The sequence below is a fragment of the Phyllostomus hastatus genome, unplaced genomic scaffold (genome assembly GCF_019186645.2).
Source record: "Phyllostomus hastatus isolate PE091 unplaced genomic scaffold, TTU_PhHast_1.1 phas_scaffold_21, whole genome shotgun sequence".
Lineage (NCBI taxonomy): Eukaryota > Metazoa > Chordata > Mammalia > Chiroptera > Phyllostomidae > Phyllostomus > Phyllostomus hastatus.
The window spans coordinates 24,412,818-24,429,846 of NW_025334017.1; the positions used below are offsets into that span (position 1 = coordinate 24,412,818).

The window sequence follows — 17,029 nt, forward strand, 5'->3', positions numbered from 1 at the left end:
GTAAAATACAGAATTTTGGAGAATCTTAGAAATGTACATTTAACTAAAGCTTTAAGGGAACAGGTTTGAATAGAAGGGGATTTATTCTTGAAACCTGTGCAGAAGGGTGTACTATTTATGTTGTCAGGGTTTTCTGAATTGATAGAACCACCATAATGCAAGGGCTCCGGTAATAGAGGCTGAGATGTTCCAGAGAGATCTTTGAACATAACAACATGTAGTAAGGAAATAAACAGACCTAAAGATATGCTGATAGTCTTTAATACTGGACCCAAGAAGACTGGTTAGGAGACAGTTTTACAGTAGATTAGGTAAGAGATATCAAAGGCCGGGCACTTGACAATAGAATGGAAAAGAGGATGAACAAAAATGAACACATTACATATAAGGTTAATAATTCCATGCATTCACGTAGAGCAAATGTGAAAATAATTATTGATGGTATTCTCAAAGGACTACATGGTCATCTCTTGGTTTCTTGAGTACAGGTGTTTAATTTAGAGTTTGAAGAAACTTTCTGTGGTTGCTCTTCCTGAGATTATGGTCTTCCTTACAGTTTCATCTACCTCATTACAGTTTCAGGGCAGGACAACCAATGAGACATTGAGAAGGGTGGATCCTGAGAATGTAATTATTAACACTTACCTGCATTCTTACTAAATACCTTTATGTCTTTATAGGTCTGTCTTTAAATTGTCAGTGGACTGTCCCAAATGTAGTGTAAGGGTTGCTCACATTTTTCTAGGAAGGAGTCCGAAAAGTTTTCACAGCAGTGTAGTTCATGTAGTCCGTAGGATTGGGTCACTTGTGTGGTTTGTCAGCTGTTCTTTTCTGCACTGTTGTGCAGTCTTGTCTTACTAGTCTTCCTGAAAAAGAGGAAGAATTTAAAAGTCACGTGGTTGTTAGGCCTTGGCAGAATTGACAAGATGGTAGCTCAGTGACTTAAATGTTCCAATTTTTAAAGTCTAAATATTATGCTGTGTGGAACAAATTATAGTTTAATCTTTTTCAGCAGTCTGATCGTTTGAGCCGTTTTTGTTTTTTTAAGGTGACCAGGTGTACATTGACATAGGCTTGTAGAGATGCATAGGGAGGTTGTAAAGTTCTGAATCAGTATTACATTAGTGTGTAAATGTGGTGCCAGAAAGTTCTGTACTTTGAACTGTTTCTAAGGTAAATGTATGCACATTTTTGAATGTTCATAGCAAACGATTCTGCTTACAAGATACTTGCTAACTAACTTACATGGGAATAGTAGTTTGTTTCCTCTGAAGGAATAGGTGAAAATTTTGGAGACACGGCCAAAAGTGTATGTACAAACCCCAAGTTAAACATATCGGAGACTTATAGCTTACATTTTTTTCTGAAATTGTTTCACTTTCCTAGCTTGAGGTCATTCAAATTTAGCCCTTCTGTCCATTTTTCTGGTCCTTATTGGTTATTGTGTAGGAATTTCTTCATTTGACTTCCAGTTTACCCTCCCTGCCAGTGAGCACACAGTCATCAGATAATCCGGAGCCCTGATTTGACCACGTTACCCTTCCTTCTGAAGTGTGACGTCGGAGGCTGCCTGCGGTCTGTTGCTGCCTGCGGTCTGTCCCGGCCTGCCCTCCTAGCGCAGCATCCCCTTCGCCGCAGTGTGCCGGTCCAGGCAGTCTGGACCCGTCGTCGTCGTTCTCTGAGTGTCAGTTGCGCTTCTGCCTCTCCTGGTTTGGGCTCATCTGATGCCCTGTGGCGAGAATGTACTTTCTTCCGGTCTAGTCATCCTTTCAAAACCGTTCCTGCCCTTCATGACCCTGTTCATGAGCCACGTGCTTCTTGATTACAGTCGCTGGCAGTGATCCCTTTTCCTTTATGCTTCTCTGTTCCTCCAACCTGATCATCTGCACTGGCACTTATCACAGATTGCTTTGGATTTAGTCATTTGTATGTTTTGGTAGCTCTCCAGTTCACCTTTAAGCAGTGTGAAGTGAGTGATCTTTGTTTACCTTACATAGTTTGGAATATGTAGGGCCTAGAGGCACACGTGGACGGGGGAAAGAACACTGAACTCCAGAGTCAGGACACCATGTTTCTGATCACAGATCTGCCACTGACTGGTTTTGTGACTTTTGTGACTTATTCTCTTTGTAACTTGGTGTCTTTTCTTATGAAATGAAGGACCAACAGGGTGATATCTAGGTGCCTCAGAAGTTTTGGCACTAAGGTTTCTTGTATAGGCTTCCTCCTTGCAAATGTAAGTGCTCCATAAATAGTTAATGCATAAATGAGGTAGGACCTCATTCATCGTCAGTGTTGTTGCTTGTATTCTGTTGCATGCTGGAAAAGCATGTAGTTGGTGAGTGCTGGCTCTCTGCCTCTTCCTTTGTTCTTGGTCCTTGTAGTCAGATCCATTGCCTAGCTTTTCAGTTTATACCACATGGCTCTTTATAGGCTATTTCTTACTACTTGTTTTTTTCCAGACTAATAAACAGTTATTCAGCTGAGTTATACATAAAAATTTTGGTCTGGTCTGTCCTTCAAACATTATTTATAGAAGCTAGGATCCATTTGTTCTATATTATATAGATATGCATAAGGAGACATATAGTCAAATTTATGTCTTTATGTAATGTGTTCATTGTATAGCATGGAATTCAGGTCTTTTTTTTTCCCTGAAAATGATGTGTGTGTTTTTTTTTTCTCTTAAGGGTGGTTAAGAAAGTGGCTCAATATATGGCTGACGTATTAGAGGACAGTAAAGACAAGGTTCAGGAGAATCTCTTGGCAAACGGAGGTAAGCTAATGTTTCATGATTTGATGTTGACTTGTATAAAGAGAATGACTAAGCTTCAAAAACAAAAAAAAGAATTTAAATCTATAGATAAGGATCTTAAATGTAATAGCTATTAAAATATAGTAATTACTGAATTCGGTGATACTGCTAGTTACAACCTGCCCCTGAAACACAGGCTCATGTGAGACAGTCTTACATAATATATAATATAGCTTATGATATGGATGTCAGGTCCTTCCAGATGCAGTATTATAAAGATTTACCTTAGTTCTTTCTGGGATTTATATGTTACCTGACATTTGCAAGTGTGTTTCCAAGTTATGTGTTTGAGCATTTTTTTAGTTAAGTACTTTTGTCTTTTCTAACCTTTAAAAATTTAATAGCATCCAACTGCTAAAGCCTTAGAATAAAAATTATTTTTTTATTACAGAGTAATGTCCCCTGCCTTCAAACTTGAATGCGACATTTCTTTACCTTAGTACCTATACAGTAGTCTAGTACTGATCTTTCTGTAGCTAGAACCTAACATTTACATTGAGTTTGCTCTGTGTAATAATGGCTTTGTAAAGATGGCTTTGACATTGTCATTTGTACTTGGATTTGTTGTTTTCTTGGGAAATACCATGTTAGCATTTGCTTCATTTTAAAGTAGGCTGATCTTTAGTTATGTCTTTATAATACATATAATTAAATCCATGATAAGGTCACTGATGTGATTTTGTCAAATTAACATTTGTTAACTAGAGCTCCAGGGGATCATGGGATGGGAGTGTCATGGAATGGTGAGCTGCTGTCCAACAAGAGACCTCAAGGGAAAGTGAAATAGAGAAGTGTATTACTCGCAGCTCCTGGAGGAGGCAGGGCAGGGGGAGTGGTCAAGGCAGGGCAGGGTACAGCCAAGAGTGTTGGGACAGGTGCCTTTAATGGGGTCTGTGGGTGGCGTGCTTTGTGGTTCTCAGGCTAAGTCCTAGTAGGTCAGTTCAGACCAGAAAGAGTAGGGTTTTGGTAACTTGGAAAGTGTCTTATCTAAAGGGTCCACGAGAGAAAGGCCCTAGGCAGTGGGAGAGTTATCTCAAGAACTCACATTGAGTTGTGAGCCTGCAGGCTGTTATATAGGGCTGCTATTGATGGGAGGGGTAGTGTAATTTCTAGGCCCCTCCAGGCCACTTGGCCACACACAGTGGATGCCAAGGCAGCAGCATGGAGTAGTATGGTTAAACTCTCTAAAGTAACAGTATTTTAAATCCATGTTTCTCTAATCTCATTTCTTCTCCTTGCAAATAAGTATATCTTCAATAAATACATAGTCTATAAAAACATATAATTTATTTCTGCTCTTTGTTTTGAAAGTGCTCCTGATCTGATTTACTGTTTGTGTTAACTTTTGTTTGGGACATAAGGACAGAAGGTGGATATGCTAATTTCGGGCAGTTTTCCTTATCTTTTAGATGTCTGATGAACTAGGGTGCCAGTCTAGTAGGTGGAAAGGGGCTTGACAGTCTAGGGGGCAGTGCCTTTCAAATTGATTTTGGAAGCACCGTCTCCGTTGTTGTTGTTGTTGGTATTAAATGGGGAGAAGCTGAGGAAAGAATGATATTTTGAGATGAATTATTTTTGCCAGTTAGCCATACTTGACATTTGGGTTCCCTGACCCCAAGTCTCATGGGATCAGGCTTGAGGAGTAAAGTCATCTTGATGACTAAAACTTTCAGGAAAAGTTATTGACCGTCTCTTTGGCTCTAAAATTTTTATTCTTTTTATTCGAAAGTAAAAGGTTCTGTGTTTTGAAGATTGTTGAAGTATAGGCCCCTAGGGACAATCATCACATGGTGTTAACAGACAAGTTTATTTTCAATTTGTTTGGGTAATTTGGCAAAGACAGGGCATACTTTTGTCAAATGCTGCTAATTGAGGAGAAAATTTGAAGCAGTTTTCTTTATCTTTGTATCTCTTTCCTACATATGAGGCATACCATGGGAATATACATATTGCATTTATTAAGTTATCAAATTAGAAGGAGTATTTTAATATATATTAAATGTTGAGTAAGGATAAGAGATCCAATCAGATTGCAAGGAGAATTTTAATTAATTCATCATACTCAGTATAGTTCCACCGTTATTTAATCAGAATGCTTTGGAAATGATGACCTCTTTACCAGTTTTTTTCAATAGCAATTTCAGTATTAAATTATGAATGTTTACTGTATAGCAAACTATAAAAAATCGTATTGCTTCTCCTTAGTAATTAACTTATTCCCTTATTTCAGTTGACTTGGTTACTTATATAACAAGGTTTCAGTGGGACATGGCTAAATACCCAATCAAGCAGTCCCTGAAAAATATTTCTGAAATAATTGCCAAGGTAAGATAAAAAATGACACAGGTAGGACACATTGATTTGTGGTGGCTTCATTTATTTTATAAGCAGTTAGCTATGGAAATACTCTTTAGGTTTTGGAAAGGCAACTTAGTTATATGTGACTGATACAAATAGGAGGTACTCCTACTACTTTGCTAAAAACAAAAGGATAGCACTTTCATGTATAGATTATCCAAATTATGTAGTTCATTTACATAGTTAACTTTAATGTTGCATCAACAGTGTTTAAGTAAGAAAGGAAACATTAAAATTCTATATTGTATGTAGATTTTAAGGGTAACTGAGATCATGTGGAATGGGAAATCAGAGTCTATTGAATAGGATTTGTGAGTCACATAGATGGTAATGGCCCCTTAGGTGTGTTTATGTCCAGCACTGACTTAGACGTTAAACTTTGTGTTCTCTGATGCCTTCTGACATTCAGTATTGCCTCTCTACCTGGAATGGTGCCTGTGTTTATGTACCACGTGATTTTATGAACAGCTCCAGGGAGTACACAAATCCTGCAGCCCATCCATGAACTCACTGAGTTAAAAGCTCCTTTTTATATTGCAAAGTCCTGGAGCTTGAGAGGCAATATAGAAGTCTTAACCTGAAATTATAATGAGGCAAATAGATGAAGACTTACTGTTGTTAGTATTTTTGTGACCTGGCTATAGAATAAAAAGTGTGGTGTAAATTACTTGGACAGACATTTCTTGATTCTCAATGACTTTATTTGTATAGTCTACTCTATAGTTAAATGTAACTGAATAGATTTTCAAGTATTTAACTAAAGTCATCATGTAATTTAATGAGAATTAATAGTTTGATAATATTATACAGTAGTGCTCATACTATGACTGAGCCTATTTTCTTTCAATTCTTGTCAAGGATTTAGTGTTCCTCTTCCTGATATTATGATAGATGAGGAAGCAGGCTCAGAGTAAGTGAAGTGACTTACCCAGTATCACACGGCTAAGTAATAATGGTAGAGCTGAGCTGAAGCTGGTTTTTCAAATATTAAATCAGGATGTCAGGATGGTTAAATGGTTTAAGGGGCCAGACTCAAGGTACTCAAGTGTGAAATCCACTGCTTTGTGTTTTCTCCCTAATTGTTAGCAGTTTTAATCAGCTCTTGTAACATTCATAAATAAATTCAACTGCAATTCAAATTACATTGAGAAAACTCTTTGTGTAATAATAGTAGAGTTGTGAACAATAAAACTAACTTAGCTCCTTTTGGGAACAGTCCGTCAGCCTTGTGAATTAAAGCTTTTTAATTAATAATCTCTAAACCTGTTGGCCTAGATTCCATTTAGGTTTAAGAAGTAATACAGTAAATAATTAAAATACACGAAGACTAAAATATTATCTTGAGTAAAAAAGATTCATATGGAAGTTACCATTGTTATTAGAAATATGTTATGAAAGTATGTTATTTTCTTTTTTCTTTTAAATTTAATCTTTATTGTATTTTTTTTCCATTACCATTTAATACACCTTCCCCCCATTAGGTTATTTTCTTAAATGACCTTTTAAAGTTGTGCTTTAAAAAACAGAATATTTTTACATCAGGAACTAGGAGTTGTTTTTTTTAAAGTTAATGTTTGTTTAAGTACAGTTACCTTATATTAGCAGATGTAGATTAGGAATACCTGGCCTCTTTTTTTTTTTTTTTTTAAAGGGAGTAACTCAGATCGACAATGACCTGAAATCTCGAGCATCTGCATATAATAACCTGAAGGGGAATCTTCAGAATTTGGAACGAAAGAATGCGTAAGCATACCCAGTGTTTGTGAATATGAGGAATCACAGAAGTGCCCGGCCGGGTGGCTCAGTTGGTTGGGGTGTCGTCCTGCACACCAAAGGGTTACAGGTTTGATCCCTGGCTGGGGTGTGTACAGGAGGCAGCTGATCCATGTTTCTCCCCCCCCCCGCCCCCTTCCTCTCTCTTTCTAAAATCAATAAACATATCCCTGAGCAAGGATTTAGAAAAAAAATCAGAGAAGTATTCTAGCATGCACTGAATGAGATATTGTTGGGGTTTAGTGAGTTACAGCTATTTATTTTTTCACTTCATGGAGAAAAGTTTATTAATTGAGTCTAATCAAAATAGACGTGAAACTGATTTTTCATACTTGCGAGTGATACTTAAGAGCTCAACCCTGGTTTATGCCTTTGTGCATTTGATGAAAAAATGTCTAAAATTGTTTTAAATCATAGTTTAATTGCAGAATCTGGTTAAAAGACTTCTGTAGAAGAATCCTTTTATAATGCAGTACTCATTCTTCGTTTTCCCAGTTTAGAGGTTTTGCACAGGTTTCCTTAAACTGAACACATTCCTTTTGGCTGATCTCCTGGTAGCAGGACTACTACAAGCACAGCTTTAAGCACTTAACTGTTAAGCATTTATATCCCAGAGGAAAAGCTGGTTGATTCGTATACTGTCAGTGGTGTGAACAGGCAAGATACATCCATCAGCAGAGGATCCGTACTGGGAGACCAGATGAAGACTGATTTGGAAGAGCTGACTACTGGGCTAACTAACCAAAATTGCCTGGTATCAAATGATACCCAGGGAGAGGGAGGAGAACCAAGGGTTGTGCTGAGATCATATCATTTCATAATTACAATGAAATAGACTTTAATTAAAATCTAATGAATAACACTTTCTCAGTCTAGATATTACATATGTAATCAAGAGAAGACCCAAGTTACATTAATTAGAGCAAACACGAAGGGAGACACTTGAGACCTATTTTGATAAATTGACATTTTTTTGGTTGTAGGGGTGAGAAATGGCTAAATTTTGACAACTTATAAAGTAAAAATGTTAACTAGACCAGTGTCTCTCTTGAGATGTCTGTATAGTATATGTGGATATAATTAGCTTGCTGTTTCTTTACTTGTGTTGTGGGAGCATGTAATTATCAGCCTAATGATTTCTTTCTCCTTCCTCAGGGGAAGTTTGCTAACTAGAAGTCTAGCAGAAATTGTGAAGAAGGATGACTTCGTTCTTGATTCAGAGTATCTCGTCACGTTACTGGTTGTAGTTCCCAAGTATGTCTTTTTATTACGAAGGTTTTTACTTGTTAAAATACAAGAAAAGTGGTCAAAACTGGTATGGTAATTTTAGGCTTTCCATAAAACCTGAAGGTAAAGGGACTGTCACCTGCCCTTCCTTCTGTCAACCAGCATACCCACGTGGCACGGATGGTCGAGTTTAGTTATAACCTGAGACCTCAGTTATAAACTGAAGCACCAAAATGAATTTAGCAGCTTAATAGAGTTGGCTCATTAAAAAGTTAGGTTAAAGTATTTGATTTAGAAAATAGATTTAAATTTTTCAAGATATAGAGCTCTTTGTTCTTGTGTTTTTGTTTTTTGAAAAATCTCTATGCTTGGTTAGGATGAATTAAGCCATATAAGAAGCAAATGATGGCCCTGGCTGGTGTGGCTCAGTGGATTGAGCGCTGGCCTATGATCTGAAAGGTCACCAGGTGATTCCCAGGCAGCGGCATAAGCTTGGGTTGCAGGCCAGGTCCCCAGCTGGGGGCATGTGAGAGGCAACCGTCAATGTTTCTCTTGCACATCAATGTTTCCCTCCCTTCCTTTCTCCCTTCCTCCCCCTCCCACCGAAAAAAATAAAATTTGTGTTTAAAACCAGAAGTTTTCATAGTTTTCTCTACACTGTAATTGAAACATAGGACCAAGGCATTACCTTATATAAGGTAATAATGAATTATTCTCTGTCCTGGCCTACAAATACCATAGTTCTTTATTTTAAATTATAGACATAATTGTCTCTTCCCACAACCCCCAAAGCCAGTGTTCTCTAGAGAAGGTTGTTGCACAATTGTTCTGTGGCAGCAGGGTTTACTGGCACTTTGCTCAACACTTCCTGGCACTCAGTGCTTTCAGTAAATACCCTTGTGTCCAGCCTTCACATGGCCGCCAACAGGAAGTGACAGTGCTCTTGGTGTGGCCTCTTTCTTTCCCTGCTTCCCTCCCTTTCTCTCTCTCTCTTTCTCTCTCTCTCTTTCTCTCCCTGTCTCTTTCTCTCCCTTTCTTTCTTGCATGAGGTAATACATGTCAACCCTAAAGTTTGAAAGTAATTTAGAAAATATGTTTTGCCTTACTTCCTTTCCAAACTCAGCTCTAGGATGTGTCTGCTTTGCAGTAGGTAGTGGATATAAGGGTGGTGAACCATAGTTACCTCTTCACTCAGTTTGTTTGAAATTCATTCTCAGTAGGAAATGTAAATATTTTTATTAGATAGATTTGACATATATTTACTATAGCCAAATTTCCTATTTGTCCCATGATTTCTTTTCTTTCTGGATGTGGCAGGAGGTAGGACTTATTTTTCTTTTCCAATGCTTGTTGTACCTTTTCTGCAGGTTAAACCACAATGACTGGATTAAGCAGTATGAAACACTAGCTGAAATGGTAGTTCCAAGGTCTAGCAAGTAAGTAGTAGTCTTTGTAATCCGTTTCTTTCCTAGAAAATTCCTTTCATAATTTGGATGTTGGATTAGGAAATATCTTTGTGGGAAATTTATACTTTTGGAACCATCTTTTTCACCTTATAAATAAGTTATATTAATTCTAGCTATCATAATTTTAGACCTGGAAGGGACACACAGTCCAATTCACCCACTCGTGTTTACAGATGTAGACGTTTGCGGCCACAGAAGTGAGGTGGTCTGCCCAGAGTCACACGTCCTGGGAATGCAGGGCTAGCACTGGAACCCAGGTCTCTGGTGTGGCACCTTTTCTGCTGTACCGTGCTGCCTTCCGAAGATGGTTTGTTCAGTGTTCCAGGGTGCCTGCGGCGAGTGCTCACTCCCTTGTGAAGGCGGCGCACCAGGGCGGCTTTAGGGTTCTGTGTTGCCCTCCGAATCGCCACTGCCATTGTCCAGTGGCACGTTCTACCTGATTTATACTTTCCATTAAAAAAAAACTTTTATTAAGCACTTTATAATTTATAGACTAACATACATTGTCTGCTTATAACAATTCTGTGAGGTCGTCTGAAGAGTTACTCTTACAGACGAGGAAGTCAGAATGCAGAAGACTTAAATAGCTGCTTAAGGCCTAAGGCTCTCCCGTGCCCCGTGGCGGAGTCAGACCCCGCTCCCAGGCGTGTACTCTTTCTGACACCGTGCCGTCTCATTTTCTCTGTATTCTGCTGTTCCGCACCAGGCGTTCTCTGGGACGGTATTGAATGGCAGTGTGTGTACTCGCACCCGCACCCTCGGAGGTGGCGGCATGGTGAAGGAAAGCATGGGTGACAGTAGGAAGTGCTACTCGTGAGGCCAGGCCCGTGAACCGTTTTCTTTCCCAGTTTCATTGTGTCAAATGGGAGGTAGCTTAGTATAGTGGGAAGAGTCCTGGACCCAGGGGTCTGAGTTCTATTCCTCGTTCTGCTTCCAACTTGCTGTGTGACCTGGGGTAAGTCTTTTAACTTCTCTGGGCCTCATTTTCTTTGTAAAGTGAGTAGAGCACCTACCTTGTACATGTTGTGAGGTTATTTTAAGGCTTTGATAAGACTTACAAAATATAAAGTCATGTGATTAGTATTGTAGTTTCACAAATGTTGAGTATTTTTGAGACCTAAACCACAAACCTGTGCCCATCATGAATTTCAGAGTGAGAACTGGGAGGGGCACTGTACCTTCCACTCACATCAGCCCTTCATGTGGTAAACAGGGCAGGGTCTTGATGCTGGTTTTCTGCTGAAGCTCTTTATTCTGACAGAGAGCATGTCTCACACCCCCATGCCCTGCGGGCATTAGAACCGGAGAGGTCGGCTTTGTCTGGGAGGCCAGGGAGGGACGAGAGTAACACACAGGATGTCCGCCCGAGTTGTATGTGTGCCAGACCTGAGTTCCAGGGGAATGGTGAGCAGGCTGGTTAAGTAGGCCCAGATTTACTCTGAAAGAAGGACTGTAAAATACTACTTTAGAAATGTACATCTGAAAATCACTTTAGTAGTTTCAGGGGGAAAGTGGCAGGCAGTACCGATTTAGTGCGGGCAGTACTGGTCTTCTGACCGACCCGTAGGCGCCCACTGACCACCTGAGCGTTCCCAGCCCTTCCTCACCCAGCGGGAACTCTGTGCTGCTCTGTGTCTCCGCCCAGACGCCATTTGGAATCGCTGACGGGAACACTTCTGTTTGCGTTTAGTCGTCAAGAGCAGAGCAGAGGTGCAGCCTGCACCGGGAGGACGGTTAGTTCACAGGGTGGGGGGGGCTGGGGAGGGCAGGCAGGCCCAGTGGGTTCATCGGGAGTGTTGTCCGCTGTTGAGGAAAGATCTCTGTGCCTTGAGGCTACATTCTTTTTGGCTATCATAGTACTTAACATTTTTTACTAATTACTTTGTGATAGTCATTGTTCTAAGTGCTTTATAAAAACTCATTTATAAGTAGTAATACTTTGACTTGTTGCTTTTTGGTGCAACACTTGAGTGACTGTCTTGGGGGGAAGTGAAGATGAAAGTGTGGAATTCTGAAGTAGAAGAATAGATTGAGAAATACCATCTCAAACCTGGAACAGTCTTTTTTAAAAATGCGTAAAATCTGCAAAATGTTCTACCTAAAGTCTTAAACTCTTGGACAGTTTGCAGTAGTGCCATGCCGTGTAGTTATGCGCAGGGATGTGCATAAATGCTTGTCAGTGTAGCAAAGAAGCGGAGCACGGGCTGCTGTTCTTCTTTTTGGTTGAAAAACTGTTCAGAGCGAGGTGCTTCTCATTCGTGCTTTCAGAATTACCACTTTCTTTTTCGTCCATGCATTTTCACTTGTTAAGGTGGTTTGATTAGGTCCGATCACTGTTCCCTTCTGTCTTTCTCAGTGGTTAGAAGCAGTGCTGCAGGCCCAGCGGGGCTTCCTGGAGGTGTTAGTTCAGGGGCCTAGGGCTGCAGGTGAGGCGCAGGAGCCGAACTAGGAAGGCCTGGAACAAACCACACAAAAGCTGTTTTGCCGAGAAAACTTTCTTGTGTTTCGCAGCAGAGATCGCAGAGATCACTTTTATGAAGAAAAGCAGGGAAGGTGTCTTGACAACCAGGCAGGTAGGTGGCCTGGGGAGCCGAGAAGGTGGCAGGTCTTTTCAGTGGTGACCAGGAGAGCTGTGACTGGGTAGAAGTGCTGGCCTCACCGGGATCTTCTAAAGCCACATGCGGAGCCCTGAGATGAATATGAAAGTGTGTTTTCTCAGAGGTTATTTAGGCAGTTGTGTAAGGTTTGATCTAGGCTGCAGTGAGAGAAAGGGAAAGATCTGAGGAAGGAGGTGCTGGCAGTGCAGAGGGTGGGCTGGAGAGGGGAACAGAGAGCTAGGTTTCCAGAGAGAAGAGGATGCTTAGCAAGGAAACAGGAGACTCGGGGAACAAACCCGCTAAGGGACAGTTTTGCCTCAGCCAGCCCAGCACTGATGTGGATTGAAAATTATGCTTCATAGCATTTGGATGCTTTACTTGAGTTCCTGTTTAACACTATTGGTTCGGAAGCAGTAGATGTCATGTGGGCTATGACGGTAAGCAGAAACATCGGGAACACTGTGTCTTCAGTGTGGAGGCAGGTTTGGGAAGGGCTGCTTGGTCTGCGTATCCTCCTCCTGCACTGTTGCTGCCTTCTGTCTTCCGTGTGAGAGAGAGCAGGTACACACCAAGTTTTCAACGGACTTTGTCTTTTTTCCATAGTGTTCTCTCAGAGGACCAAGATAGTTACCTTTGTAATGTCACGTTGTTCAGGAAGGCAGTTGATGACTTCAGACACAAAGCCAGGGAAAACAAGTAAGATTACTGGTTTTTTGTTTGTTTGTTTGTTTGTTTGTTTTTTAACTTGTTAAATCACCAGTGCATGGTATGGACAATTTTGGTTTTTCCTCCCAAATTTAGATTCATTGTTCGTGACTTCCAGTATAATGAAGAGGAGATGAAAGCAGACAAAGAAGAAATGAACAGGCTTTCTACTGACAAGAAAAAGCAATTTGTATGTGTTCTTAATATTTAGTGTTCTCAGTGTTAAGCAGAAGAAAAACTGGTGTTGCTTTTATTTGATTTAAAAGACAGCAATACTCTGATTTTTCATTTAAGACATTTGATTTTAATTACTTTTTCTATGAAATAATCAGAAGGAATTTTCTCTAAACAAGCTTGGGTTTGTGAATGATTATCTTTACATACCTAAAATTCATTACTCCATCTCAAGCCATATCAGAAATTCATTTTAAATTCAGGGTGTTAGTCAGAGCCCCTGCAGTGGAATGGGCGATTTAAGTAGTGTAGTTTTCTCTCTTCAGTAACAATTTTCACTTTCTTAAAGCGGGTTTTTTAAATGCCACAGTGTTTTACTGAAGCCATTTGTACTTAAACCATTAGAGAGTTACGATATTCTAGGCAAAATGGGGAACAGGCGTGGGTTTGGTGTCCACTCTCTTGCCGTCTTAAAATACAGGATAATTGTGAGGACCAAGGGATTATACGGCAGGGGAGACGTGATTAGTGCAAAGGTGTTTCTCTTGTAGTGAAAAGGAAAATACAGGCAGTTTCACTTTAAATTATTTTAAGTACTTTATAAACCATATTGTCTCAGTTGGGAGAAATCTAACCCTAACCAGTTAAATGTCTAATAAAGCCAGTTGATTCTTCTAATACCTAATTGCCATTTTTCAAGACCAAGTTTGTGGTGATTTTTTTCCTTCTTTATAGGGACCACTTGTGCGGTGGCTGAAAGTGAATTTCAGTGAAGCATTTATTGCGTGGATTCATGTGAAAGCCTTGAGGGTTTTTGTTGAATCTGTTCTAAGGTAAAGAAAGTTAATTGAGAAACTTGGATCTGAAGAGTTCGTAGGTGCCCTTATATCGGACCTCTTCACTGTAACACGCGGCCCAGTAGTAGGAAATGCGTTTGTAGAAACCAGAGGGCCAGTCACGAGCGGAGATTGCCCGTGTCGTACAGCTTGTTACGTGCACACTTGTTGTGTCCCTTAACGCTGGGTTCAGACAGAGAGGTCCGTGCTGCTATCCTCTGCGACTTTTCCTTATATGTTTGTTTAGGTTAAAAGTAGATCATAAAATATTAGCCAATGTTTGTTTAAAAGAAAGATCTTTCAGATATTTACATGTAGTTTGGTACACAGTATAGTAATGACTTTTATTTGAAATCATTGTTTTATTTAACCAAAAATAGTTCATATTTGACATACTTAAAATCTAAATATCCTATGATCTTCTGTACCTGTTACTCATATTAGAGATTATTAAAGACATCTGCAGCTATGCTCACTCTTTTTAAATTACTTTGAATTTTTAAAGTAGATGTGGTTAATTTCATGTTGTTTATCATGAAAGTATTTATTAAGTTTATATATTATCATTATTTTATTCATAGATTCCCTTAAAAATTGAAGAGTAATTAAAGTAATTTCTAGTAGACAGTTGGCTCTAATTTTAAAGAAAAATACCCAGTGGACAATGAGGACCAGAGAAGGTTTGAGTTTCTGTGTATGTTAGTTGAACTTGTGGAGGTGGTTGTTGGTATGAGGTACCTTCTTCCCATTAGCTATGCTTCAAGAACAGTATGAGAGTATTTGCTTTATAAAGTCTATGTGTTTTTTTGTGTTAGATACTATATTTTTGCTTCCTTATAAGGTATGGCCTGCCAGTGAACTTTCAAGCAATGCTACTTCAGCCCAATAAGAAAACAATGAAGAGACTAAGAGAAGTATTATATGAATTGTATAAACATCTAGATAGTAGTGCGGCAGCTATTATTGATGTAAGTACTTGTTAGATAGCCTTACAGAATAAGAACTGGAATGAGTTTCGGAAAAAATGATTGGAAAAGACAGAAAAGGGATAGTGAACATTGTGATAACTCATTTTGTTTTTATTATTGAGATTTTCAATTAGCTTGTTAGATAAATGTAGCAAGTAATTTACCTTGTTTACTCTGCTTTATGGTAGTTAGAGCTTCGATTCCTAAAAGCCAATTATTATCTTGCTATAAATCAGATGTATATAGTTGCAGAAATGTAGAACCAATCAGTGATATTATTTGTCTACAAAAATTATAAGTTGCAGAGAAGAAAATTAGCAGTTATTTTCACTTGGTAGAAGTAATGAGTTAAACAGACAAGCATTGTAAAGCAAATTGTTTTTCTAAAATGGTGTGTGTTTATATCTTTTATACAGAAAATATAAACAAAGTATATGTGTTTTTTGTCATTGCTGCTGTTTAAGATTGTAGTAGGCTTTTATTTTATATTTTTGATTTCAAACATGTTGATACTTTTCCTCTTTAGTTTAGGATGGTGTATCTCACACGTACATTAGTTTAGAACCCATGAAAACTTAGGTTTATTTGATAGAAGAAAATGCAAGAAATGACCTTCTGCATTTTCATGGAATTGTCAATAAAATATGAGGTCTAAATATTTGACCTACCAGTAAATTCTTATAACATACATACATATGATATCTTTAAAACCATATTTGGTTTATTGCTACTCAATATTTTATAAGCCTTGTGTCCCATAAACCAAATACCCCAAGCTTGAGAAAAAATAATTTTTTACAGTTACGTACAGAGGGGTAGGATCATGGTAAACACACAAGCATTGGTGTCAGAATGGGCTTGAAGTTGGCCTTCCCACTCACTGTGTGTCTGTCTGTTTCCTTGGGCAAGTCGCCCTTTCTGGGATTGTTTCCTCATTTGCAAATTGAGATAATGTGTACCTGAGGTTAAATTAGCATAAATGCATAAACTTAGTCCAGGGTAGGTGTTAATGGAAGGTAAATGGTAATACTTTCTTTGTTTGCTTTCTGTAAGTACATAATCAAATAATTTGTCTAATTTTTCATAGGCACCTATGGATATTCCAGGCTTAAACCTGAGTCAACAGGAATACTACCCCTATGTATACTACAAGATTGATTGCAACTTGCTGGAATTCAAGTAAAAACGAGCTCCTCCCAGACAGCCCTGTCCTTGTGTTGGTGTAATAGCTAACAGAAATAGGCTGAAGTATGGCAGTACCTTTAACTCTGTTATCCTTTGCTTGCTCGTGACCCCTTTTCCTAGGTGAATTCTCCCATTGTAGTCCATTTCTGAACAGTTTCTTTTTAAAGGGAAATGTATGTCTCGTTTCTTTTTATTGATCAGGTCTGTAAATGTGTACTAAAAAAAATCAGAGTCTATTTATAAACAGAATAGTTTATTTAAAGAGGTCTTTCCTCATCGATGTTGTGATAGGCATAATTCCATTTGTTACTATTGTGCACAAAAGCCTTGTTTACAAGGGAATGGTATAAACATTTATACCATTTTGTTCACTGTATTCAGTAGACATAACTGTTAAATAGTTACTTGATCATGATGTGAAGATATGTGACAATATTCAGATATGTGCTTTCTGAATGTTTTAAATATAATTGATGAGCTTTGTTGACACCCACAGGAGAGAATAAAATTACCTGTGCAAAGGTGTATTGTGGTGTGTATAACTTCAGAAGATTACAATTCAGTTTGAGAGTTTGACAAGTGGTATCATAGCTAACTTCCTATGCCACTTTTAGGGTTTTGTTATATATGAGGTGTCTGACTTGTGTTATGATTTAAATGTGTCAAATTTGGATCAGAGCACAAATTTGAAGATTATTTTTCCATGCATGATAGGTATTTCCATTCGGACACTAGACTCATAGTTCTCAAATACAGCGTTGGCCACAAAGTTCATTTGTTTTTCTTCTGTAAGGTGCTTAGCTGTCTTTGACTTCATTTGAAACACTTTTGTTAGCTTGTATTGTGACAGCTGTCATATCAGCATGCATTTAAAAAAAAACTTGTCAAAATTGGTGAATTTTTGTGTAGCCATTTTAATATTGAA

The 17,029-nt window shown here is 38.7% G+C and overlaps 1 protein-coding gene across 1 annotated transcript in view; it reads left to right on the forward strand.

The window, feature by feature from the left end:
* Positions 1-16,629, forward strand: part of ATP6V1C1 (ATPase H+ transporting V1 subunit C1) — a 38,130-nt gene extending 21,501 nt beyond the window's left edge. The window contains exons 4-13 of the mRNA XM_045861504.1: positions 2,691-2,776; positions 5,046-5,140; positions 6,825-6,916; positions 8,102-8,200; positions 9,541-9,609; positions 12,840-12,932; positions 13,038-13,131; positions 13,851-13,948; positions 14,793-14,919; positions 16,007-16,629. Of these exons, the coding sequence (XP_045717460.1) occupies positions 2,691-2,776; positions 5,046-5,140; positions 6,825-6,916; positions 8,102-8,200; positions 9,541-9,609; positions 12,840-12,932; positions 13,038-13,131; positions 13,851-13,948; positions 14,793-14,919; positions 16,007-16,102 (949 nt within the window). The 3' untranslated portion in view covers positions 16,103-16,629. The remainder of the gene's footprint in view (positions 1-2,690; positions 2,777-5,045; positions 5,141-6,824; positions 6,917-8,101; positions 8,201-9,540; positions 9,610-12,839; positions 12,933-13,037; positions 13,132-13,850; positions 13,949-14,792; positions 14,920-16,006) is intronic.
* Positions 16,630-17,029: the final 400 nt, after the last annotated feature.